We start from the raw sequence: 26,622 nt of genomic DNA on the forward strand, positions 1-26,622 counted from the left end.
CAAAGAGGAACACACTATGTGTCAAAGTAAAAAACCAAAAAACCCAGAACTTTGCTTTGATTACATTTTTCTTTTGTCGTTGTTTACATTTTTCTATACTCAGTGATGGCATATTGCTCTCTTCCCATTGGTTACCACCTGGAGAGAAACCATAATTCTGCTAAAGTTAATTCAAGTTAGACTTGATTTCTTTCAGTCTAACCTAGTGTTTTCTGTTTTGGAATTCAGTCTTCAAGCAACATTGATTGAAACTAGGACAGTGACTTGACTTGTTCTTTCAACTTGGTTTTCTTCCATATGACGTGTTCTTACACAATCATATTGAATCTTTTGTAGTTACATTTGAAATAAAAACCATGGTCTTATGAGGTAACTTTTAACTCCAGTGCCATTTCCTCCTCCAAATATGTCCGGAAACTTTCCATGGTCAAATGGGTACCACCAGGGAATTCCCATGTCAATTCGATATATAGTTGTTCAGTCTTGATGATAAGTCACAGGGTTGGCCTCTGAATTGTTTTTCATGCAGTTGTTCCTTTTCCTACAGTGACTTGGACATGCCATTTGCCAAATGGACCAAGGAACAAGTTTGCAATTGGCTTGTGGAACAAGGCTTGGGGTCCTACCTGAATTCTGGAAAGCACTGGATTGCATCTGGCCAAACACTTTTGCAGGCTTCTCAACAAGATCTAGAGAAGGTGACTACTTCTCTGTTTGTTTAGACAATGGATACTGAGAAGGAGACTATGAATGTAGGATTTCTAGAAAGGGGAGTGGGTGGAGCCAGTCAGTACTCTTGAAAACATTTATGTTTTCTGCTTCACACTCTTTTTTTTTCTTTATTTCATGGACTTAACAAGAAGTACCTGGTCTTAATGGTTCCTTATGAAACATGTAAGCCACTGTTTTAATGTAAGCCACTGGGCATTTTAACGAGAAATAGTTGTATAGACATAATAATAAACCTTAAGCTCATATTTCTCAAAATCATTCTGTGGCTTAGCATGGGCCCCACTTCTCAATGTAACGTATGCAATTCAGCTTTACATTAAGGGGGAAAGAAAAGGAGCCTTACATCTTATGTCTAATTATTTAACATTTCTTCCTGATTATTTAACATTTAGTTCAAAAACAGTAGAATTTTTCTTTTGTGTGCTATAATCCCAGTCTTACGAAGGAAGGAGCCTAGTAGAGAGTGTAGCCTGCCACTAAACTAATTGCAGTGGTCTTGGCTTTCCAGAGGGCTTTTGTTCAGCAACATCTCACTAGCCTGAGTTAGTACACTGATTTAATGTGATTGTTGACTCTTTAACACTAGCTTCCCTTGGGGAGAATTTGCATTTTTTGCCAGTGGTATCCAGCCCATATTGACAGAATTGTAAAGCTGGTGTTTCTGTTTATTATTTCAGGAACTTGGAATTAAGCATTCACTTCATCGAAAGAAACTCCAGCTGGCACTGCAAGCCCTGGGATCCGAAGAAGAAACCAATCACGGAAAGCTGGATTTCAACTGGGTCACTCGTAAGAGGGTTCTTTCATTTATGAATGAATGAATGAATGAATGAATGAATGAACAAACGAATGAATGAAATAGTAAAGCTGCTTTTTCTTTTTAATCATAAGTACAGGTGTTCTGTGCCTCACTAACAACACTGATTTCTCTCCTTTAGGATGGTTGGATGATATTGGTCTCCCCCAGTACAAGACGCAGTTTGACGAAGGACGAGTAGATGGTCGAATGCTCCATTACATGACTGTTGTAAGTGATTTACTCCCAGGTTTTTTTTGGAGGTGGGGAGAGGTAAAATTGTTTTTCTCTGAGAAACACAGAAATAGAGTGAGTAAAATACATTGTTTTCAAAATGATTCCACCAGGATTTGAAGGTGTTGCCTTAACTTAAGAAGAGCAGTAATATTTTCTGTTAAGTTGAAGTTGTAGGATTTGATGATTGCAACACCACTGGGAAATTTGAAACTCTGATTTAAGCTATGTGAAACCTAATCTAAACTAAGCTGTCCATGGGGAACCTGGGTGGCTCAGTCAGTTTAAGTGTCCAACTCTGGATTTCTGCTCAGGTCATGATCTCACGGTTTGTGAGATCAAGCACCATGTTGGGCTCTGTGCTGACAACACAGAGCCTGCTTGGTATTCTCTATATCCTCTCTCTCTCTCTCTCTCAAAATAAATAAATAAACTTTAAAAAAATAACTAAGCTGTCCAGAAAGTTGATTTTATATATATTCAACAATGTATAATTGAGGTGCACACTTTGCATAAATGTTCTAGTATGTGAATTATATGTAATAAAGATGTTTAAAAACTAGAATGTAGAGTTTTGAAGCCCTGGCAATTTCTGAGTTACACATTCCTATATGCAGTATCCACTCAGAAGAGACCGTCCTTCTGACCTGACATCTACAGAGGCTTGTCTTCTCTCCTCCCTTCCACTTTTGAGACTATTACCTGAAACTTGCTTCCTTTCCCACTTCAGCTCCATTTGACTAGGGCAGGAGTTACAGGATAAAGAAGAAGTAGGGTGAGGTAGACCACCTCTGATTCCTTCATTATTGTTTCTTATTTTTAGCTTTCCATCCAAGAGGTGGAAGGACTTGTCCCTACTTTACAACAGTGGGGAGAGACAGATTCCAGGAGAACCTATTCTAGATTCCATAGGACTATTAGTGTACTATTACATTAGATGCTTTTATTTAAAGGGCCTTTTGTCAGCTGGGCTCTGGAACCATCTACCATAGTATCTTCTTTAAATAAGTTGAAATTTTCAAACACCAATTTTTTCAGGATCAAATTTGAGGTTCATCTGATGGGCTTTGTTTTCTTCTGTGTCATTGAACCCAAGTCCATACCTTGGTGGGCACGTAACGTATACCTGCTTGAAATAACACCCAACATGTGGTACATTGAACATTTACTGTGTTCCAGGCACTCTCTTGCAAGCACTATACTCATATTAATACTCAAGTCTCAGCAGAACTTGAGTTAGCACTCTTCTTGTCCCCAGTTTTTAGACGAGGGAGTGAAAGAACTGAGAAATTGAGTAACTTAGCGAGCTTTCCACAGCTAGAAAGTGGTAGAAAGTCACAAAGCATTTGAACCTAAGCTTTTTCCAGATTCCTGCTCTTAATGCTCAGCCTAAAACAAATTTAGTAAATTCTTGCCTGCCCGTCTAGGTATAGGTTTGTTCCTGCAGGAATGCGAGCAGATTCAGGCTTAAAATCACAAAGGAAGTGCATATAACTTTTGTGGCTATAAAAGAATATATTATCTTAGAAAATTTGACCCCAGGAGTTCTAAGTCACAAAAAATCTGTTTTTAATGTGGTACCCTGGGTTGGATCCTGGAACGGAGAAAGGACGTAGTGGAAAAACTGGTGAAATCTGAATGAAGTCTGCAGTTTAGTTACCATTTTTTATAATCTATGTTAACTCCTTCGTTTTGATGACTATGTCATAGTTATATAAGTTGTTAACGTAAGGGGAAGCTGAACGAAGGGTATATGGGACTTTGCTCTGCTTTGATAACTCTTCGGTAAATCTAAAATTACTTAAAAATGAAAGCTCTTTTTAAATCTAAAAAAAAGTCTGGTTTGATTTAAAAGAAAATAGCCCCTACTTTTAAAATCCCTTAAGCTGGGGCGCCTGGGTGGCTCAGTCGGTTGAGCGGCCGACTTCGGCTCAGGTCATGATCTCGCGGTCCGTGAGTTCGAGCCCCGCGTTGGGCTCTGTGCTGACAGCTCAGAGCCTGAAGCCTGTTTCAGATTCTGTGTCTCCCTCTCTCTGACCCTCCCCCGTTCATGCTGTGTCTCTCTCTGTCTCAAAAATAAATAAACGTTAAAAAAAAATTAAAAAAAAATAAAATAAAATCCCTTAAGCTAAAATAATTAGCCTTGTATTTACATTTCAATCATTATGCATTTAAATTTTTTTTAATCTGGTACTTTAATTAGTTGAAAATAGCCCACCTGGGAATGTTTTGAATGGGTGTCTCACTCTTAGATTAAAATATGTGAAATGCCCTTTCTAACTTACCATAAGGCATTGCCTTTAAGAAATTTATCCAGAAAATTTTCAGGGAAAAAATGTTTGCTCAGTTAGTAGCCTTAAGAATTTTAGCTGATTGTCTAATATTTTTATTTAAAAACTATTTCTGTAATAGATCTGCCTCCCCTTCCAACCCCCCCCCCCACCCCAAGAAGCATGCTATCAGTAAGGTGTGCCTAAAATGGATGTTATTCTTGTTTTATTTTCTGGGTGTGTTTGGAAGTAGACTGGTGCTTATCTTGACACTGCCCTCCACATCACCTTCTGAAGTAATTTGTTTTGGTGTGATTGGTATGTTTGAAACATTCCCAGTAACCACAGACTGGCAAAAGGTACCCTTTCAAGGAACTGGTGGTGCTATATGTGGCTACTTACAACTTCTTTTTAACTCTCACCAAAACCTTTGCATTGATCAGCATAAAGTTTCCAAAATTATTCACAGCGTCTGCTAGTTAAAGCATAATAATCCAGAACTAGAGATTTTTTGAGGCTGGGGGAATAGTATAGCAGAGACATTCCTCTGGTTTTCCCTAAAACGGTGATGTGCCTTAGCTCAGAAAACCAAGCTGTGATCGTCAGTGAACATCATGTGCTCTTAACACATCACTTCAAAGAGGATCACTTGTTGCAGTGACCCAGCAGGTGCTTTTCAAAAATGTTCTTCAGAGCTGTGGGGTCCCATGGTCCTATCTCAGAATGTCTGGAAGAGAGAGAAACAGGTAGAAGTTGGCTTCTGTTGGAACATTAATTTTTTTTTGTTTTCTTTTTAATGGGGTCCTGGAGAGGATTTTGTTTGGAACAGGAAAAAAGGTTTTGTTACTAAATAAAAGGTTTGAAAACACTGACAAGCCCTGGAGGCATTTTGGTTAGGGGGCTTTTCTACTTTTGCTCAGGTTTTCTGAGATTTCCCTGAGAAGACCCTTAGAGCTCAGCGAGTTCCTCTTTTTGTTCTTTTTTGCAGGATGACTTACTGTCTTTGAAGGTTGTGAGTGTGCTGCACCATCTCAGTATCAAAAGGGCTATCCAGGTCCTGAGGATCAATAACTTTGAACCAAACTGTCTGCGGAGGCGGCCATCTGATGAGGTAGCACCTGGGGTTCAGATTTATTATACAGCCTGCACTTTCCATGCATGAGACTGTGTGTGTGTGTGTGTGTGTGTGTGTGCAGAGCAAACACCCATTTCTTTGTGGAGTCTGCAGAAGAAGCTTTTGGTTTCCACAGAGCTTCCAAGCCAACCTCATTACCTTCTGGGGCCTTGTTTTCCTACCTTCCTTTCATTCCCCCCATGACAGCTCCACCTGTGTAACTAAAACACAAAGATTGTTTAATTACCCTTCCTCCTTTTTCTTGGGTGTATTTTTCTGCTTCCTTAAGCCACAGAGTTAAATATCACTACAAAGACTTGGTTTTCTTGAGGCGCCTGAGTGGCCCAGTTGGTTGGGTGTCCAACTCTTCAACTCTTGATTTCGGCTCAGGTCATCATGTCACAGGTCAGGAGTTCGAGGCCCATGTTGGGCTGTGTGCTGATAGCGTGGAGCCTCCCTGGTACTCTCTCTCCCTCTCTGTCTCCCTCTCTCTCTGCCCTTGCTCCCCCCAAAATAAATAAATAAACTAAAAAAAAAAAAAAAAAAAGACTCGCTTTCCCTAAAGCATTGCTTTATTAGTTTGTAAAAAAGCTTGAAACCATGACATGGATGGATGCCTTAAAACAAAATTCAGACCAGTAAATAACTTTTCACTCTTTCTGTAAACACTGAGTGGGACATCAAGTAACTGCTCTTTGCAGCAGACTTTTTAGAAAAAATTTGAAGTTTTAATGTTTGGAATCCCATCGTCAATGACTGAAGCTCTTGGTGTTTGTTCTCATAGAATAGCATCACCCCGTCAGAGGTTCAGCAGTGGACCAACCATCGTGTGATGGAGTGGCTGCGCTCCGTGGACTTGGCAGAATATGCCCCCAATCTCAGAGGCAGTGGTGTTCATGGTGGGCTCATGGTAAAACTCTCTTCTAATTTAAAAATTGACTTCTTAGCGTTTAGTTTCCATTAGTCTCATGAGTAGGATATTATCAGTTTGCTTGTCATACCCTAGAGTCACCTAAGCGAACCCTCTGGTACCATTTCTAGTGAGTCTTTACTTTCTGAGCATTTTTTCCCATGGTTTTTGTTTATGTCATATAACTCTAGACCAGATTTAAACCTGTTTCTCATTTATTGTCTCTTATGTTGGGTAACATCTGGCCACTGGTCCTCATATGATCATGTTTTGAAACACCTACAAACATACAGATTGTATTTCTGCACGTTGGTGTTGTGCAAGGAGCTGGCTTCCAAAGGCATCCCAGAGACCACTTCAGAGAGCTAGAAGCCCTAACTTTGGTACTGCCTGGATGTCAGGACCAGCTCTACTTCTCACTAGCTTAGGCAAGATAAAGAAAAGGTGTGTGGCTTGAAGATCGAGGTTCATACTCGGTCTGTCTCACTGGGTAGTTGAGGGGTCATTGGTGATAACTAAATGAAAGAGCTTTGCAAATTATAAAGCACAGGGCAGACGTACATGGTTTGTGGTGCCTTAAACAATCTTAATGTTTCTTCTAGGTTCTAGAACCTCGTTTTAATGTAGAAACAATGGCTCAGTTATTGAATATCCCACCAAGTAAGACCCTCTTGCGAAGACATTTGGCCACTCATTTCAACCTTCTGATCGGTGCTGAGGCCCAGCACCAAAAGCGTGATGCCATGGAGTTACCAGATTATGTACTTCTAACAGCCACTGCCAAAGTGAAGGTTGGTCCGAGCTTGTGCCTTCTAATAATTGCTTAAAGCAAAAACTAAAGCGGGGCTCAGTTTTTACCCATCTGGGTCAGGCATTTTTGTGGGGTTTGTAAAGTTTTGTGGATGAATTGATAGTCCGTCATTTTTTTTTAATTTTTATTTTAAAGTTTATTTCTTTTGAGAAAGAGAGAAAGAGCACAAGTGGGGGAGGGTCAGAGAGAAGTAGAGACAGAACCCCAAGCAGGCTCTCCGACGTCAGTGCAGAGCCTGATGCAGCACTTGAACTCACGAACTGTGAGACTACGACCTGAGCTGAGATCATGAGTCAGATGCTTAACTGAGTGCACCACCCAGGTGCCCCTGATAGTGCATCCATTTTTAAGAGTAAGTAAGAAAATGCATTTTTGAAAGTTTCTTTTTGGGGGCTTCTTTACTCAAATCATTTATTTTATTAGCATTAACAGTAATGAAGAGTATGATGTTGGCATGCAGTCAGTACATTGCGAACACAGAGAGTTTGCAACTTGGGCTCAACTATCGATTGCATTTGTTCTGTGGATAAGTCCATTCTAAGAGGAGGATTTCTTCTCACACAGATTCAGCTTGTCTGGCTTACACTTGGCCAACCTTGAAAGTTAGAAAAAGATACTTAAGAAATGATTCAAGGTAGACCAGCAGAGAATTACTCTTTCCAGATTGACCCAGATTCATGGGTCATACCAAATTCAGATTACTTTTTCTTCTTTTAAATCATTTCTCAGTGGGCGGCACCTGGGTGGCTTAGTCGGTTGAGTGTCCAACTTCTGCTCAGGTCATGATCTCATGGTCTGTGGGTTCAAGCCCCATGTCACGCTCTGTGCTGACAGCTCAGCCTGCTTAAGATTCTGTGTCTCCCTCTCTCTCTCTCTCTCTCTCCCCCGCTTGCACTTTGCCTCTCTCTCTCAAAAACTAAAGATTTTTTAAAAAATTAAAAAAAAATCATTTCTCTGTGCACTCTACTGTGTCTGTTATCTCAACCAACTTAATGTGGAGATAGGGTTTATCAGCTTCTCCACAAATATATACCAAGTTCTTTATGTACATACATATAATGTTTTGTTGTTGTTGTTGTTTTTATTACCTCCTCTACCTTCCTGACGCTTTCTCTTCAGCTCCTTTTCTCCCTTAAAAGATGTACTGGATGTGAAACGTCTAAGAGATTCTGTGGTACCTAAATTCTCAGTATCATGGGGCACCTGGGTGGCTCAGTCGGTTAGGCGTCTGACTCTTGATCTCTGCTCAGATCATGATCTCACAAACTGTGAGATCGAGCCCTGCTTTGGGCTCTGCGTTGACAGCATGGCGCCTGCTTGGAGTTCTTTCTCTCCCTCTCTCTCTCGCTGCCCCTCCCCTGCATGCACTCCGTCTCTCTCTCTCTCTCTCTCTCTCTCTCTCTCTCTCTCTCTCTCTCTCTCTCTCTCTCTCAAAATAAATAAAATAAACATTATGGAAAGAAAATTCTCAGCATCAGCCTGATCACCATCTGCTCTTATGGAATTTCTCTTCCAAGTATCACTGGAAGTTCTGTCTCCAAATGAGCGAGGATTCTTCTAACAGCCACCAATCCTGTTACGGAAGCATAACAGGCATCTACGATAATCATAGCTTCCCCGAAAAGAAAATACAAGTCAGGACCATTTTCTTGTGCTCATTTTAGATGGGAAAACCTTGCAAAATTGGATTCATCTCTGAGACATCTCATTGCATGAAGTCCTGTTTAATCAAAACCAAGGCTCTTGGCATTTTTGACTTTTCACAGTGACTACCTAGCTAATTGGTATGAATGAGGAGAACAAGCTTAGTCTTCTGAGCTTCATAATAAGGATTAGTTATCATACTTGGGTGCGTCAATCATACACCCAGGATGCTTTTATGTTTGTTACACAAATGGAATCATCCGACTGATTTTCTCTGTAGTTGGAATGCATAGTTACGCATGTTATTGATCTTTTGCCACATGAATTTTATGAAATCCCTGTATGTTTGCTCTTCTTTTAAAGCCAAAGAAACTGACCTTCAGCAATTTTGGGAATCTGAGAAAGAAGAAACAGGAAGATGGGGAAGAATATGTTTGTCCAATGGAATTGGGACAGGCATCAGGAAGTACATGCAAGAAAGGATTCAAACCTGGTTTGGACATGCGCCTGTATGATGAAGATGAGTTAGACCGGTTAGAGCAGGTAAATGCAACACTGTATACGATTCCTCCAGCATTGAAACACTAAATGGAAACTTCGTGCACTATGTCTACTAATCAGTTTTTCCTCAAACACCATAAAATAAAGATAATGATAAGGTAATAGTCAACAACTTCCAGATTGCTTACTATGTTTCAGGCACTCTCCTGAGCACATAACATATATTAACTTTCATGGTGACCCTAAAACCTACAGAGCATGGTTATCCTCATTCTAGAGAGAAAGAAACCGAGGCACAGATGCAGTAACTTACCCAAGATAGAAGAGCTGCTAGAAGAACTGGGATTCCAACTTGCCAGGCCAGCTCCAAAGCCTGAGCTATTCACCTATGTTATATCGTCTCTGTATTAAGGAAATCTGTGTGTTAAATCAAGTCAGAAATACACAGCTGTTAGCCTTTTCAGTATGAAGTCATGGATTTGAATACTACCCTTTCAACACCAATCCTTTGGTGTCATTGTCAACATCAGAGCATTGCGCTATATGTGGTAGTCTTGTTTCATCTAGTATTTAATGTCTGGTTACAGTAACGAAAGGAGGTTTCATCAGAAGTGTTCTGTTGTGGGGCACCTGGGTGGCTCGGTCGGTGAAGCATCTGACTCTTGATTTCTTTCTTTCTTCCTTTGTTTTTTAGTATTTATTTATTTTTAGGAGAGCACAAGCAGGGGAGGGGCAGAGAGAGGGAGGGGGACAGAGGATCTGAAGTGGGCTCTGAGCTGACAAACTGACAGCAGCGGCCCAATATGGGGCTCGAACTCACGAACCACAAGATCATGACCCGAGCTGAGGTCAGACACTCAACTGACTGAGGCACCCAGGTGCCCCTGACTCTTGATTTCTGCTCGGGTCATGATCTCACAGTTGGTAGGATTGAGCCCCACATCGGGCTTTGCGCTGGGGGCATGGGGCCTGATTAGAATTCTCTCTCTCTCTCTTTCTCTCTCTCTTTCTCTCTCTCTTTCTCTCTCTGCCCCTCCCCCTTCTCCCTCCCTCCTTCTCTCTGTCCCCCTTGTCCTCCCTCCCTCTCTCTTCTCTCAAAATAAATAAACATTTTAAAAAAAGAAGTGTTCTGTTGCACCCATCCCATTCAGTGTCACTCACGTTATTCTTAGACTTTTGCTCACTTTGCTGTGCTTTCTTTGAAATTGTGCAAATGAGGAGGTCATGTTATGGTATGTTCTTTGCAGATGGAAGATTCAGAAGGGACAGTGAGACAGATAGGTGCGTTCTCTGAAGGCATCAACAATCTAACGGTAAGTCTATAAAACGAGTTTAAAATGTTAATTCTCCAAGATATGTTTAAAAATAACCCCAAAGGGGGCGCCTGGGTGGCTCAGTCCGTTAAGAGGCCGACTTCGGCTCAGGTCATGATCTCGCGGTCCGTGAGTTCGAGCCCCGCGTCGGGCTCTGTGCTGACAGCTCAGAGCCTGGAGTCTGTTTTGGATTCTGTGTCTCCCTCTCTCTCTGACCCTCCCCCATTCATGTTCTGTCTCTCTCTGTCTCAAAAATTAAATAAATGTTAAAAAAAAAAAATTAAAAAAAAAATAACCCCAAAGGACTACATGTTTCATGGAGGATGTGTAGTTTTGAGCTCGTGGCTCCCAGTGTGTGTGACCCTCGTCTCCTTGTTTCCCAGCACATGTTAAAGGAGGACGACATGTTCAGAGACTTCGCCGCCCGTTCCCCCAGTGCCAGCATCACCGACGAGGACTCCAACGTTTAAACCACGGCCCTCAAATGAGCATCAGGAGCCCCTCGCCTTTTCTCCACCTTCCTTCTCAAACACTCACAGAACACATTACAAGCAGCAGATTGTTTACTGTCTATTATTCCAGCTTCTCATGTGGAAGTGGAAACTGAAAGCAGGGGGTATGTGCCCGTTCTGAAGACGCCATGAAAAAGGAGACACTGGTGAATGAGACGATAATCGTTTTTCTTCTATTTAATGTACAAATCTGTGATATATTATATTTAAAGTATTGCATTTAATATGAGTGTTTTACCGTCGTGTTGCCATTCCCCTTCACGGTATGCAGGATGTGGGAAGCAGGAAGCAGTCTGTGAATGACTCTGTCACGTCTGCGTCTGTCCATGTGACAGCACCACAGCCATCAAAGCAGAGCATCGTCTGCTTTCAAAATCAATAGGTGGAATTTCTTTAAGCATTCAGTGTGCCCGCTAAGTGCCAGCCACACCTCCACTTGCCTCCCGTGGTCCTTTTTTATATATTTTTTAAAATATGTGTACATATTTAGTACATAGAAAATAGAACTTTTATCTTGTGACATAAGGCAGATGGTGAAAAGCTAACACAGCGATCAGAATTTTCATGGACCAGCTGGTTTCATGGAAAGGTTGGGATGATCTTTCCTTCTCCACAACTGAATTGTAATGCTGTTGATCTTTCCAACCAAATTAGTATATCTGAAATACCCCTCCCTTGATGATACATCACAAAATTGTTGAAGAGTTAAGAAGTTCAACCTCAATCTTGGATCCTTTTACCTCCAAAGGAAGAACTCAAGAGACATTTAAATACTCTTAACTTGAATGCATTCAGGAGTTCCCCCAAAATGTAGACATAGAAATGATTTCTGAAGAAACCAAAACAAAAACCTTTACAGTATTAAAGCTTCTTATTTTCCTCTTTGCTAAATAGTTCATTACATCAAAACACTAACAGTCTACCTTATGTTATTAAACGTGTATTTCTCAGGCTATCAATGAATGAGATTTTTTTTTAAGAAGCTGAATATTTGGACATTTTGTCCCAGGGTTCCATAATTCTGAGGCTACAACGTGAGTTTTATAATGGCTGTATTGCGATATGAAAATGTAGTTCATGATTGTTGATCGCACAGGGCCCAAATATCATTTATCAAGAAATAGCTGTGTTTATCACTTTTTAAGGGGTATTAGAAAAATTATTCTATGTTTTGTTCACTACTACATCACTTCTCCTAATAGCCAACCTGGGAAAGACAGGTTTTCACAAACTGGCACAGGGGGAGCAGTTCCATATACGCCAGTGGACGTGCTTATAAATTCTGTTTGAATGTCGGTGGTGTGATCTCGCAAGCTATTAGCAGGTTATTACGCTTTTCAACAAGGGCCTGTCAAACTAAATTGCTGTTTATTCATTACTAAAATGATTTGATGCTAATAATAATCTTTTGCTCCCCACTAGTCGTTTGGTAACTGTATTGGACTCCTTACATATTAGTGTTTTATTTTAATGCAAACATCTGTCACCATTTGAAAAACAGTTTCTTATCCAAACCTGGTTAACACAATACCAGGAGACTGTTATAGATGCCAAATATTCTTTATGCAGGACAGTGTAACATAACTGATGATATGTGATAAAGTTCAGATTTTTTTGACGATATATATTTTATTTACGAAATGTTGTACACTGCTGGTATTACCATATGAAAAGAAATAAAGTCAATTGATGATTGCCTCATTTTTGTTGTCTGTGACTTTATTTTCCTTTGTTCAGAATACCCACGGGGCTTTATTTCTGGTATAGAGAACAGTGACACAAATGCTTTATAATTCACAAACTCCCATACATTTATTGAGGTGAGGCTTATAGCATGTATCAACAGGTAGAAATTTGAGGACTCAGAGGAATTTCTGTATGAAAGGAAACAGGCTGCTGGGCTGGGGGGGGGGGTGAGGAATCACGGTAGAGGGGTTATCGGAAAAGCAAAGGGAAAGGACTCACCAGCAAAGTTGAAGACATTAGTTGTATGGAAGGAGGTGTATGGTTCTTTAAAAAACTGAATGCCATTTTTAATTTAAGTAAAATCTGAAAAGTGGAAACCTGTCTTGGAAGAGATTGCCAAATATTAAAAGTTGAGTGACTAGAACTAGAGAGGAACAGATGTTTTTGGTGAAGGTTGGTTATCTCTCACTTAATAAGCCAGCAGGAATCTGTATGAATACAACACGCCTCATTGGCAAACAGGGAGACCTAACGTGTTTGCTTAGTTGTGTGTAGATACGCTTAGCTACCCCACATAAATGTGGAGTCGGAAAACTGGGCCCACGTTAACAGCTGTGACTTCGTTGTAAGATTTTGAATCTGGAAAAGAAGTCACTCTGAATGAGGATCACACGTGTGACCTTTGGAAGCAGTCTTGATGGGTTGCAGAGAACATGGGGCAAAAACCATCACAACAGTTGGCTCTGAAAGACGGCACAGAGGTTTTCAGCGTCGGTGAGGTTGTCAGCGAGGCGATAGTCCATGCGGCTGAGAAACTGAAGGACTATCTTGGATTTGAAGATCCTCTGAGCAACCTGTGCCCAGCTTCAAACACTCTGAATGAGATCTTCTTAATCCACTTTGTCACCTTCTGCCAAGAAAAGGGAGTTAATGAGTGGCTCACCACCACCAAGATGTCCAAGCACCAAGCCGTACTGTTTGGGGCAGACTGGATTTGGACCTTCTGGGGATCCGATAAGCAAATAAGGCTGCAGCTGGCAGTGCAGACCCTGCAGATGTCTACTCTTCCTCCTGTGGTTTCTAAGCCTTGCGACTTCTCACATCCAGAATCCGGGCCAGAGGAGCCTTCCAGGAAGAGAAGTAGATTCGATAAGCTGGAAGATTTCTGTAACTTGATAGGAGAGGATTGCCTGGGCCTGTTTATCATCTTTGGTGTGCCAGGAAAGCCCAAAGACATCAGAGGAGTTGTCCTGGACAGTGTCAAAAGTGAGACAGTGAGGGGCCATCTGCCAGGAGCAAAGGCCGTGGCGCAATTTGTCCGGGAAACTGAAGACTGTGTCTCCATCAGAGAGCTGCTTGGAAACTGTCTGAGTAAGAAAGATGGGCTGAGAGAGGTAGGCAAGGTTTATATTAGCATCCTCTGAACTGGATGTGCACAATCAGACTGGCCTGTAAGGCAAGAAGAAAAAATATTCTAATAGGCAAGCTCACACACTTGCATCATCCCAGCATGGGATATGTTTTTTTTGTTTGTTTTTTTTTTTTTTTTTTACACCCACCCTCCATTGAATGAAAATGATCACCTGGGTCAAAAAATATAATGTCATGACTACGGAGAGGGAAAAACCCTGCCTGCATTGCAGGGAAAAGTTACAATTTCCTTTATTCAATTATAAAAATGGGAGGAGGGGATAATAAAGTCACCCTTAAAGTTTGATTTGCTTAAAAAATGCGTCTTTGTTTATTATAATAAGTCTAGAACTTGAAAGTGTAAAATATATTTTTACTGCTACGGGTGGAAGGTGGCTGGGGTGAGGTGGTGCCATGCAGTCTCATGGACTACAGAACAGGTTTAATTACATTTACAATACCAGTTTCATTCCAGGACTTCTAGGCAAAACCTCATTCCCCTTTCTTCCCCTAAGCTCTGCCTTTGCTCCCAGCTCATCCCCAGCTGCTCTCTCTGTGCACAGAGGATCTTGGTGGGATTCACTTTAGGACTCACTTGAGTGTCAGCTTTTTCTAGGATTTAAACACAGTGACCCCTATAGCAATCCCTTGTAATGATGATTAACATTTGCTTAGTATTTGCAGTAAGTAAAGTGTATTCACTTATAAAAACCATCTTTGCTTAAAAGCCTGGGTAGAATTCTAGTACTTTAAGGGAGGAAAACTAACAGAAGCAAAAAAAATGCTTAAAAGTGAAAATGAAAGATTCACTCACATGACTGGTAAATGATTATATGTTAGGCCCTATCCTGCACCTTTCCAATCCAGTAGTAAAAAGAACAAAGTCCCTACTCTTGGGCAGTCTCTCTTTTAATGGTGGAAGACTATCCATAAACAAATATATGTGTATATACTTAAAATGCAGCTTAAAAAAGTATATCAGGTGTTATGTGAAAATAAAGCGTGGATAAAGGGATCGAGGGTGAGGACGTGCTACTTTATATAGGGTGGGTAAGGGAGACCTCTGAGAAGGGGGTAATTGACCAGAGGTCTCAATGAAGAGGGAAAGCATCAGAGCAGATAAATCGGGGAAAGAATGTTCTAGGCTTAGAGAGCTGTAAAGGTAAAGGGCTGAAACAGGAGTGGAGTTGATGTGATTGAAGCACATACTTGTAAGGACTTGATTTTATTCTGAGGGATAAAGGGAGAGAAATGCCTCGATCTGCTTTACAATTCAAAACCCTCACTTGATTGCTGGCTGGAGACTAGATTGTGGGGAGGAAAGAGTGAAAGCAGAGCCCAGGGAGCAGCTAGGAAGCTATTATAATAAGAGGGAAAGGATCAAAGTGGTACAGGAGGAGGGGTGGAAAGGTCAGATCTGGGAATAGTTGAAGGTAAAGCTTACAGCGTTTGCTGATGATTGGATGAAGAATATGAAATGCATCACAATTAGAATGCTGTCTTTCCAAATTTCTTAAATATTACGGATGTATGCAAAGGAAGAAATAAAGCCATGCACTTTGTGCCTGGAAGGTTAGAATATCCAATTAATGTTTCCTTGGCATATAGTGACCCCTATCTGTAGCAATGCTGTGTAGAGTAAGCTATCAAGAAAGTAGTATAGTAAAAACAACCTTCAGCTTGAAATCAGATGTAGGTTTGAGTTGAATTATCTAAAGAGCAGAGTCTGGTGACTTAACTCTTTGTTTTCTTATTTGTAAATGGGACTTAGTTCAACTAATACAAAGGAGACAATGCTTGTGACGACATTTTCTATACTAAATTGTAAGCTGATGAAAATGTCGAAGACTCTAATAAGAAAAATTATAAGTATTCATGTTCTAAACAGCTGGAAGATATAAGTCAAAGGCTTACCATGTCTTTTTTAAAATTTTTACTTATTTACTTTTAAGTTTATTTACTTTGAGACAGAGATAGTGGGGGAGGGGCCGAGAGAGAGGGGACAGAGAGAATTCCAAGCAGGCTCTGCACTGTTAATGCAGAGCCTGACATGGGGCTCGAACCCATGAACCGTGAGATCGTAAGTGAAACTTTCCCTGATTTAAGATAGTACATTTTTTAAAAAATGTGTATTTTGCTGTAAAAAGGGACAGAAGTATACAAAGTTAAGGCTTCAGGAATCTCACCTCCTCTTTCCACATCTATTCCCTCCAGTTTGCTGTTACTTTACAGAACATGTACTGCATATTAAAAATATTTTACACAAATGGAATTATATGATCCATAACCTGCATTTTTTAAAACAACTATATACTTTGGACAATGCTCCATGCTAATCAATTTATACCCAGTCAGTTCTCTTTAAGGCTGACATCAGTGATTTTCAATCCTGCCTATATATTAGATTCACTTGGGAAACTTAAAAGCAAAACCAAAAACCCAATGCATTTCAGAGTGAGGGCCTAGACAAGTTTTCTTAAATGTCTTGAGTTAATTATAATGTGCAGTCAGGATTAGGTTTCCACGTGTGCAAGTAGCACTCTGTGTTGTATGTATATACCTTAAAATATTTAAGCAATATTATTTTGATGGATACTTAGATTTCAAGGTCCATTCACATACCTGGATATTGTCTATTAACCATGCTTGTAAGTAAACATCTCCGTTCACTCACTTTTTAGAAAGATGATGGTTTTGACCAAAAGCTCTCTGACAGAAAGTCATCGGATTAATGTATGGTTTAAATATAATAACCCATTATCAAAAACCTTAATATTTAAAATTATTCTACATGGGACTGGCTGCATAATTTGTGGAGCCCCGTATGAACTGAAAATGTGTGGCCCTTTGTTTTAAAATTGTCAATAATTTCAGGGCACATGGGTGGCTCAGTCTGTTAAGCATCCGGCTTCGGCCCAGGTCATGATCTCACAGTTCGTGAGTTTCAGCCCCATATCAGGATCTCTGCCATCAGCACAGACCCTGCTTCAAATCTTCTCCCCCACCCCCCTCTACCCCTTCCCTGCTCACTCAAAAATAATTTTAAAAATTTAAATTGTCAATAACTTCAAGACAGGGATAGCAGAACTCTAAGCCAAACACGGGGTTCCTCTAAGTGTGAGTTGCATGCCCATGACTCCATTTGTCTTCTGCAATATGTTGAATTATTTGGTCATGAAAGCCGAAGATTTTTATCATAAGTGAGTGCACTTTTAAGAATTTTTCCAACTGAAAAATTATGTAATTCTTAGTGACTCCTATGTACATGCTTTATTCTTTTTTTTTTTTTTTAAGTTTATTTATTTATTTTGAGAGAGAGAAAGAGAGGAAGAGAATCCCAAGCAGGTTCTGCACTGTCAGTGTGGAACCAGACGGGGGGCTCAAACACAAACCGGTGAGATCATGACCTGAGCCAGTCAAGAGTCAGATGCTTTACCCACTGAACCACCCAGGCACCCCTACATGCTTTATTCTTTACACTGCATTGAAACATTATTATTGCCTGTTGACAGCATTACAAATGAGACAACTCTTAATATAGAATGAACCTTATTGTCCTTGATGCTTAGGAAAACAATCACTATTTCTCTAGCTCCTCTAACTCTGGTCATGTCTGTCCACTAATGTCTTACAGAGACAGTACAACAAAAAGGAACCACAGGAAGGCAGAGTGAGGACCTAAGACTCAACTTCTTGCTCAGAAATTGAGAAATCTCTGAATATAAACTAATTCCATAAGGGTTCATACTTCTTTTGTCCCTAAATTTGTATGGGATAGGTCTTGCACTTCATCCTACTGAAACATACATACTGGAGAGAGCAAAAATGGCTGCTGTATTGACCCTGAGATTAATTCCAGTGGCCACTATTTATATTCTGCCTTTTGAAACATAACTACTTAATCACAACAGTCTTGAGGAAGATATTATTGTTCCCATTTTCCACGAAACTGAAGCTCAGACATGTTAGGTAGATTTTCCCCAGATCACAATGAAACAGAGCCTGGATTCCAGCCTGTTATCTATCTGACTAAAAGGCCATGCTTTGAATCTTAAAAAGAGGAGAGGGTAGAACACCAAGTGAAGACAGAAAGAGACTGGAGTCCTGTGTCTACAAGCCAAGGACTGCCAGGAAACCATCAGAAGCGAGGAGGGAGGCATAAACAGATTCTCTTTCAGAATCTCCAGAAGGAACTGTTAAACCTTATTTTAAAATTTTTAAAAAATACTTATTTTTGAGAGAGAGACACAATGTGAGCAGGTGAGGGGGAGACAGAGTGGAAGACACAGAGTCCCAGGCAGGCTCCAAGCTCTGAGCTGTCAGCACAGAGCCGGATGTGGGGCTGGAACCCACGAACCGTGAAATCATGACCTGAGCCAAAGTCAGGCGCTTAAGGTGCTTAACCGACTGAACCACCCAGGTGCCCCAGAGCTTTCGATGTATTAACTTGATTAGGATCAACCCAGCCACGTAAAAAGGAAGTCAAGTTTTAAACTCAAGTAGTCTGGCTCAAGAGCCTATCCATTTAACTACTATCAGATACTGCCTCGCCCTTAGAGTATATCATTTGCACCAGCTCAAGGCTTCTTTAAACCAAGACAGAGTGTGGATAAGCAGCAACTGCAAAGGAGCAGGGCCCTAACATAAGCTGCCAGACTCCTGGGCTATCTGAAATCCCACCCAGACCACATTTGCCCTCTGTAAGCCACATTTCCCTCGTCTCTTACGGTCCTCTTTGGACTGACCGCTTCGATTCCTTTTTCAACCTTGTTGTTTTCATTACTTTTTCCTATTTGGGGGCTACCTTCTTGCACATTTAACTCCAGCTCTGACTTTGCAGGCCCACGTGTTTTCTGTTTCTTCCCCCTGGGGGCGGGGCAAGCCGAAGCGAACCTGCGCGGTAGCGGCCGCACACCCTCCCCTTAACGCCAGGCTGCGCTTGTCCCATCCGGCTTGCCGTCGTGTCAGCCATGGCGGCCGCCACACTCCCCGCGTGGCTGGCCCTGCAGCCAGCGGCCAGGACCCTGCGTGCCTTCTGCACCGCCGTGTCTCCGGCCACCCGTTCTGCGATACCAAGCCCGCGTGAGTGTCTGTTGCGTCGCCTCCGGGCTTTGGGGGAGAGAGGGCGGCATACCGAATCCATGATGGCCACCGCGGTGGCAGAGGCCCTGCCGCCTGGGGGAAAGCCGGTACGTCCTCTGCTAGCCTGCCGCTGGTCCTCCCAGTAGGAAAGCCGCAGGTGTGGGTCTGACCTCTGCGCCCGTGTCGCCGGGTTCCTAGTCGCAGATTTCAGCTTCTGGGTGCTCTGGGCGTGGCGAGCTTGCTCCCTCCCTCCCCCGTCACCTGCGCGCTTCCTGGTGCTCCCTTGCGCGGCCTTTGGCACGGGGTCACTCCAGTTACTAGTGCTCGGTGATGTTTGTTGGGCAGTGTTGAACCACGGATTTTCCCGAACGTTAAGAGAAGCATACAGTTGTCCCTGAACAAACTGCAGCTCTGAATTCCAGCCTTAGCTATGCCACCAAATGGGATGACCTTCATTCAACAGGCATTATTGAGATAACCTTCATTCAAGATACCGTTCTTGCCTTGGAGGAGTCTGTGGAAAAGACAGACTTGTTAACGGAATCATACTGTGAAGTATGAGGTGTTGTAATGGAAGCATGAATAGAGTAACAGAGGGGTTTTGAGGATGAGCTCACAAGAGTCACGGAAAGCTTAGGAAGGAGGCATGTCCTGTACTATCCATGATACCTTCTAAAACATCTCTCATTTTCGTATAACCAACAGTTTAGTCTAGGCCACCATCTCTCACTTTTACAGTAGTTTCTTTACTGCTCCCTGTTTCTGCCCTTGTTCTCCTACATTGAATTCTCACAGCAACCAGAGTGAAGTATTCAAAAAGAATCTTAGCTTGCCACTCCCTTGTTCAAAATCAGGAAAAGGTTTCTCATTGCTTAAGATGTGATAAATTCCTTAACTTGTCAGAGTGGCTCCGTAGTCTTAATGCATGGCTCTTTTATTAGATTTTTTTATTCCTTCTGTACTGTGTGCTAGGTAGTGTTATACGGGGATATAGCAAGGTCTCTCACCTAATGAAGTTTACATTCTTTCAGGAAATCCAACTATAAACAAAACAATGTCAGTACAATGTCAGGTGGTGATTAGTGCTATGAAGGAAAATAAAGCAGGGTATTGAGAACGATGGATTGGAGGAGTACTGGTTATAGAGTAGGAAAAGATTGGGTAGTCAGGAAAGACCTCCCCGGAGAAGTGACGTTTGAGCAGAACCCGTGGTGGTGTGTATGTGTTTGTGTGTGGAGGGAACTGCAACTGCAAGGGACCAGGAGTGAAAAGGAGCTTAGGGGTGTGATCAAGGAACAGAAAGAAAGTCAACTTGGAGGTGAGTGAACTCAGGAGACTGGTAAGTAATGATCTGATCCCCCAAAGGCTTTTAGGCATTTGGCTTGGATTTTATTATAAGTTTGGTATTATATTGGAAGGTTTTGAACACAGAAGTGATACAATGTAATTTATCTTTTAAAAGATCACTGACTGCGGTATGGAGACCCAACTTTAGGGGGAAAAGAATGGAATCCAGGAGAGATCAGTTTGGAAGCTATTGCAGTAGTCCAAATGAAATGATGGTGAGTTAGATTGAGGTGATAGCAGAGAAGGCGGTGTGGTTGAATGTGGGATATATTTTGAAGGTATAGCTAAGAGGACTTACTGATGGATTTGGTATTTTATGAGGCATGAGGAAAAGTCTTAGGAAGCTTGTTAGATTTTTGTCCTGAGCAATTGGATGAATGGAGATATCATTTACAGGGATTGGGAAGACTGGAATAAGAAATCAAGAGCTCTGTCAATGATGTGTTATAGTTGAGGTGCCTATTGAATATTTCCAGCCTCTTTTCTCAGTGCATTTTCTGTTCTCTTCTTAAATTTCAACCATACTGAACTTTTTAATATTGATTTTCCATTTCCCCTTTCTTCATAGGATACTTTCTCTCACTTGCCTGTTACCAGGGTTACCTCCTGCTCATCCTTAAGGTTTTAGCTTAAAGTCCAGTTCTTCAGGGAGATTTCCCCCAACTAATTGACTGAGTTTGGTCCCCTGCTATTTGTTGTCATTAATATTTATGACTTTATTGAAATTACTTGATAAATAGTTATCTTATTTGACAACCTCTACATTCGGTGAGAGCAGGGTCTGTGTTTCTCTTGCTCATTGCTGCTTTCTCAGTTTCTGGTACACAATATCACTGAAATGATTTTTGAATGAGTAAATGAATTACTATCACAGAATGAATAAGAATTTGTCCGATGAAGGGGTGCCTGGGTGGCTCAACTAAGCATCCGACTTCAGTTCAGGTCATGATCTCACAGTTCACAGGTTTGAGTCCCATGTCAGGCTCTGCTGACAGCTCAGAGCCTGGAACCTGCTTCAGATTCTGTGTCTCCCTCTCTCTCTACCCCTCCCCTGCTCATACTCTGTCTCTCTCTCTAAAAAATAAATAAACATTTTTTTAAAAAATTTAAAAAAAAAAAAGGATTTGTCAGCTGAAGACAGAAACCAGGCAGAGGGAAAGGAGGCACATTCCAGGTAGAGAAAACATTAGGTTTGGAGAAAGTCCAAAGGGTCTGGTACTAGAAGTTCAGTGTAACTGTGGGACCTTGTGAAGGGAGATGAAGTTAGAGATAGAAGTGGTTCAGAGTGTGAAGAGTCTTGTGTGCTGTGCTATTGTCACCCTGACTCTTCGATCCTTAGTTTTCTTGGCTGTAAATGACCTCTAAATAAGGATAATAATAGTACTTAACAGTTATTGTGAACAATAAGATTAAATGAGATAAGAGTGAAAAGTATGTAGCATAGTGTGTGGCATGTGGAAGTGCTAAATAATTATAGCCATTATTACTGCAATGTAGCAAAACATTTATTTAGAGAGGCATAAGGTAGTATTATGAAAGGTATATACTGTAAGTAATTTGCCCTCTTCTATAGGTATGTGATTTATTAGGAACGGCTATGAGTTTTACTATTATTGGCATTATTGTAACATTGGCAGTTCTGGGGGCACTTAGGTGGCTCAGTCGGTTAAGCGTCCCACTTTGGCTCAGGTCATGATCTCGTGGTCCATGAGTTCCAGCCCTGCATCGGGCTCTGTGGCTGACAGCTCAGAGCCTGGAGCCTGCTTCGTATTCTGTGTCTCCCTCTTTCTCTCTCTGTCCCTCCCCCGCTCATGTTCTCTCTCTCAAAATAATAAACGTTAAAAAAAATTTTTTTCAAATCAGTTATCTTTAAAAATGCAACATAGTTATTTCTAACTAGATGTTTTAACTTGGGAAAGTGAGTTAATTTGACTATGGACTTTAGAATTTATTGAAAATATTTCATTAGATGATAAATTCACTATATCATCAGTCACAATATACTTTATGTTTAAATAACTTGGGAATTTTCTTAACTATTTCTGACTTTTCATTTTCATTAAGATGAGTTAGTCCCAAGCTCACAGAAAATGGATTATTGTTTCCTTTTTGTATTACTGAATACCTGAAATTATCTGAGAGTTACAGGATCATCATCAGTGTTGAACAGTCTGCATTATACAGTTCTCTGTAACTATTATGTTGTCTTCTAGGTACAGCAGGCAGAACATCCAGGTATGAAAGACCACTGAGAAGAAAGGTAAACAATTAATGTTGTCTACTATATACTATCATAATGGTTTCTGAAGTTCTAAAATGAGACAGATATTCATGATGAGGCAGAAGGGTGCTGCCCAACAAGGCTTTCAAAGGGGGTGTTTACATGGTGACTGCCAGAGCCTTGTCTGCAGTCAGGACTGGTTTTTGTCAGTACTCCAAGAATGGATCATCTTTGAGAGGTGAGCTCACTCATACACTCCCAAGAAATAGGTATATAAACTTAGAATATAGACTTATTTTTGATGATGCCTTTAATAATCATGAAGTCTGGGATGTGTATATTAATCTAACCCAGTTTGGCTTTACCCTGTCGGCAACTCTATGGAAGAATCCAAATTATTAGGTCACTTGTTGAGTATGAACAGAGGCATATTATTAGATGGAAGTTAAATGGCTAAATTGCACCGAATTATAATTATCTAGAGTAGTTATTTTCACAGGAATATTCCCTGCTTCTAGGACATACACTACACTGGTTTTGATACTGCTTTGTTTGGCATTGCCAAGTTTTGCTTTCTTCAACCCTTCTTATGTATGCTGGCCATGCCCTTCTAATAAATACAGTTTTTATTTTTTTTTATTAAAAAAATTTTTTTTAACGTTTATTTATTTTTGAGACAGAAAGAGACAGAGCATGAACGGGAGAGGGTCAGAGAGAGAGAGAGAGGGAGACACAGAATCTGAAACAGGCTCCAGGATCCGAGCTGTCAGCACAGAGCCCGATGCGGGGCTCGAACTCACGAACCGCGAGATCATGACCTGAGCTAAAGTTGGATGCTTAACCGACTGAGCCACCCAGGCGCCCCAATGAATACAGTTTTTAAAAAAATATGTGTATGTTAATGTGATTGACTAAACTATCATATAGCTATCCTCTGGGACGGAGTCATAATTTCTCATTATGTATTTGTTCAGCTAATTTCACCCTAATTTACTTATTTCCAAGCTCTTGTTATTCATTTCTTATTTCCTTTATTTCCAAGTTTTCAGTATCCCTTCATGTCCTGACTTCCATCAAAGAAGTTCTAAAAACTGTAGGTAGTCACCAGCCTACTGTGGTTCAGCTTACGATTTTTCAACTTTATGGTGGTGGAAACCAGTACGCATTCAGTAGAAACTGTACTTGGAATTTTGAATTTTGATCTTTTCCTGGACTAGCATTACATGGTACGAAACTTTAGTTTCACAGCAGTGACAGTGAGCCATAGCTCCCAGTCAGCCACACAGTCATGAGCATGAGTAACCAATACCCTAAACAACTATTCTGTACCCATATAACCATTCTTTTTTTTCACTTGCAGTACAGTATTCAATATGTTATATGACATATTCAACACTTTATTATCAAATAGGCTTTGTGTTAGGTGATTTTACCCAAATGTAGGCTTAAGTGTTCTGAGCACATTTAAAGGAGGCTACACTAAGCTTGCTCAATATGTCAGGTGTATTGATGCATTTTTGACTTACAGTATTTTCAACTTAGGATGGGTTTATCAGGACATTAACCCATTGTAAGTTGAGGAAGATCTGTATTTCAAAATACATTGTTACTCTTTCACAAACAAAATGTAAAAAGTTTGCTAAAAGTCTGAGTAAATCCATAGAAATAAATTTTTAGTAAAGGACATGTGTGCTATTCAAGGGGATCCTTCCCAGAGGGTTTGCAGAAACAAAGCAAAAATATTAGATAGGTTTGGTGTTTTTACATTTGAATAGCGGCAGCTTTGTGCAAGGTCAGATTTTATGAAGGTTGCTATTCTGCTTATAAAGATCATGTTCATATTTAAAATATGTAACTATTTTATATTCCTTAGGCATTACCTCCTAGGACAGAGAAAATGACTGTTGACCTGGACTGGCCTAGTGTTTATCCTGTTGCAGCACCATTTAAACCCTCTGCTGTACCTCTTCCTGTTCGAATGGGTTATCCGGTAAAAAGGGGGGTGCCCATGGCAAAGGAGGGAAATCTAGAACTTTTAAAGGTAAGATAAGTTACTGTTTTATTGGCTAACTTTTATATCTAAATAAATGCTGATCCTCTTCCCGTGCCTACCCTGCCTTGTACTTCAAGGTTCAGTATGTAGCAGCTTATTGTGTTTTAGTTGAATTTTTTTTTTTCAGTTTATAATGGATGATATATTCTGATTATCCATGGTAAAAAAGATTCAAAGAATCCTAGGCATTTAAGAATATAATTAATTGGTCCAGTGGCTTCCCTTTTGGCTTTTTCTTCTCTATTATATCTTTTTGGTTTTGTATCTTTCAAGTGGAACTAAGGAAAGTGAAATAACCTAATTTGAGAATGAGAATTGGGGTCTGAAATCTACTTTTTTTTTTTTTAATGTTTATTATTTTGAGAGAGAGAGAGAGAGAGAGAGACAGGGCGCAAGTGGGGGAGGAGCAAAGAGAGAGGGAGACACAGAATCTGAAGCAGGCTCTAGGCTCTGAGCTGTCAGCACAGAGCCCGACGCAGGGCTCAAACTCACAGATCATGAGATCCTGACCTGAGCCAAAGTCGGACACTTAACCGACTGAGCCACCCAGGCGCCCCTGAAATCTTTTAAGAGAGAGATTTTAAAACTTTTCTATCCAGAAAGGTAAAATATTATTTAATATTGTTACAGTCCTTAAACTTCTTTATTTCTTGAAGCAAAATACATCATATTAAATGCTTCAGTTGGTAGCATCTGTAATGATTTATGAACTGTAAGCTTTTTTAAAGAAAATATGAATATGCTTAGCCTGAGAATGCATATCTTAGATGGTTCCTGTTATATACAGTAGTCATTGGTGAACTGTGTTTTCCACTATATGAGAGTCTTTTTCTTCTTTTTTTTTTTGTTTTTAAGTGAAGTATAGTTGACACGCCATGTTACATTAGTCTCGGGTGTACAACATAGTGATTCCACAATCTGTGTGTTACACTGTGCTCACCACAACTGTAGCTGCCATCTGTTACCATACAACACTGTTAAAATACTGTTGAGTATATTTCTGTGCTCTTTTAGCCCTATGACTTACTTATTCCATAGTGGAAGCCTGTCTCCCCCACCCCCCTTCACCTGTTTCTCTTATCCTTCCATGCCCCTTCCCTCTGGCAACCATCAGTTCTCTGTATTTATGGGTCTGTTTCTGCTTTTTGTTTTGTTCTTTAGAGTCCACATATAAGTGAAATCATATGGTATTTATCTTTTTCTGGCCTATTTCACTTAGCATATATATGAGAATCTTGAAAAAAAAAATTTGCTGAAAGGTGATGATAAAAAAAATGAGATGGTACAATGGAGGAGTTGTCTCCTGGTAGAGATGAGTAAATGAAACTTGGAAATGTGAATGTTACAAGACATGTAAAAAAAACACACATTGAGGAAACTAATCTTTTCTTCAAGTGAAAGAAAAGAACTTAGTTTAAAGAAAAGGCCTTTGGAAAATACCACTAGGTGAGAGAGGCTAGGAATATATCTGTAATAATGCTAATGGTTGTGAATGATATTTTAATAAACATAAAAATCCAAACATTTAATGTATGCCATCCTTTTTAAGAATCAACTATATAGGGATGTCTGGGTAGCTTAGTTGGTTAAGTATCTGACTCTTGATTTCTGCTCAGGTCATAACCTCACCATATGTGAATTTGAGCCCCACAGAGCCTGCTTGAGATTGTCTCTCTGTCTCTCTCTCTGCCTCTCCCCTGCTGTCTCTTTAGCATGCATGCATGTGTGTGCGCTCTCTCAAAATAAATAAATGAACTATAGTTATAAAAAAGAATCAACGATATATATTATTAGTCCAGTGATGTGATGTATTCCTAGGGGGTGCTATTGGGTAAGCTTAGTAACCAAGCTAATATATGCAGAGTACATGAAGCAGTGCCAATATAAATTCTATGGACATATTAGCTATTTTTATACTTCTATGATTTTGAGAGACTATATTTTCATTTTTAAACAATAGAGGTATAGAAAATAAAGTCACCTACC

The 26,622-nt window shown here is 40.5% G+C and overlaps 3 protein-coding genes across 12 annotated transcripts in view; all 3 read left to right on the top strand.

The window, feature by feature from the left end:
• Positions 1–12,538, top strand: part of PPFIBP1 (PPFIA binding protein 1) — a 174,704-nt gene extending 162,166 nt beyond the window's left edge. For all 9 annotated transcript variants that reach the window (XM_042992007.1, XM_042992008.1, XM_042992014.1 and 6 more), the window contains 9 exons: positions 548–698; positions 1,410–1,521; positions 1,671–1,759; positions 5,021–5,143; positions 5,931–6,056; positions 6,659–6,847; positions 8,875–9,054; positions 10,260–10,325; positions 10,709–12,538. In XM_042992007.1, coding sequence (XP_042847941.1) covers positions 548–698; positions 1,410–1,521; positions 1,671–1,759; positions 5,021–5,143; positions 5,931–6,056; positions 6,659–6,847; positions 8,875–9,054; positions 10,260–10,325; positions 10,709–10,795 — 1,123 coding nt within the window. In that variant the 3' untranslated portion in view covers positions 10,796–12,538. The remainder of the gene's footprint in view (positions 1–547; positions 699–1,409; positions 1,522–1,670; positions 1,760–5,020; positions 5,144–5,930; positions 6,057–6,658; positions 6,848–8,874; positions 9,055–10,259; positions 10,326–10,708) is intronic.
• A 698-nt stretch (positions 12,539–13,236) lies between these two features.
• On the top strand, positions 13,237–13,947 carry REP15 (RAB15 effector protein). Its single transcript, XM_007075645.3, has one exon. The coding sequence runs from the start codon at positions 13,237–13,239 to the stop codon at positions 13,945–13,947; it is 711 nt and encodes a 236-aa protein (XP_007075707.2).
• A 4,918-nt stretch (positions 13,948–18,865) lies between these two features.
• Positions 18,866–26,622, top strand: part of MRPS35 (mitochondrial ribosomal protein S35) — a 47,437-nt gene continuing 39,680 nt past the window's right edge. Inside the window, exons 1-4 of one of the 2 annotated variants that reach the window (XM_042992017.1) lie at positions 19,051–19,122; positions 20,478–20,577; positions 22,576–22,622; positions 24,457–24,624. In XM_042992017.1, coding sequence (XP_042847951.1) covers positions 24,481–24,624 — 144 coding nt within the window. In that variant the 5' untranslated portion in view covers positions 19,051–19,122; positions 20,478–20,577; positions 22,576–22,622; positions 24,457–24,480. Of the gene's footprint in view, positions 19,016–19,050; positions 19,123–20,477; positions 20,578–22,575; positions 22,623–24,456; positions 24,625–26,622 lie in introns of those variants that run through there. The other variant, XM_042992015.1, reaches the window with a different exon arrangement.

Source organism: Panthera tigris, chromosome B4 (assembly GCF_018350195.1).
Source record: "Panthera tigris isolate Pti1 chromosome B4, P.tigris_Pti1_mat1.1, whole genome shotgun sequence".
Taxonomy (NCBI): domain Eukaryota; kingdom Metazoa; phylum Chordata; class Mammalia; order Carnivora; family Felidae; genus Panthera; species Panthera tigris.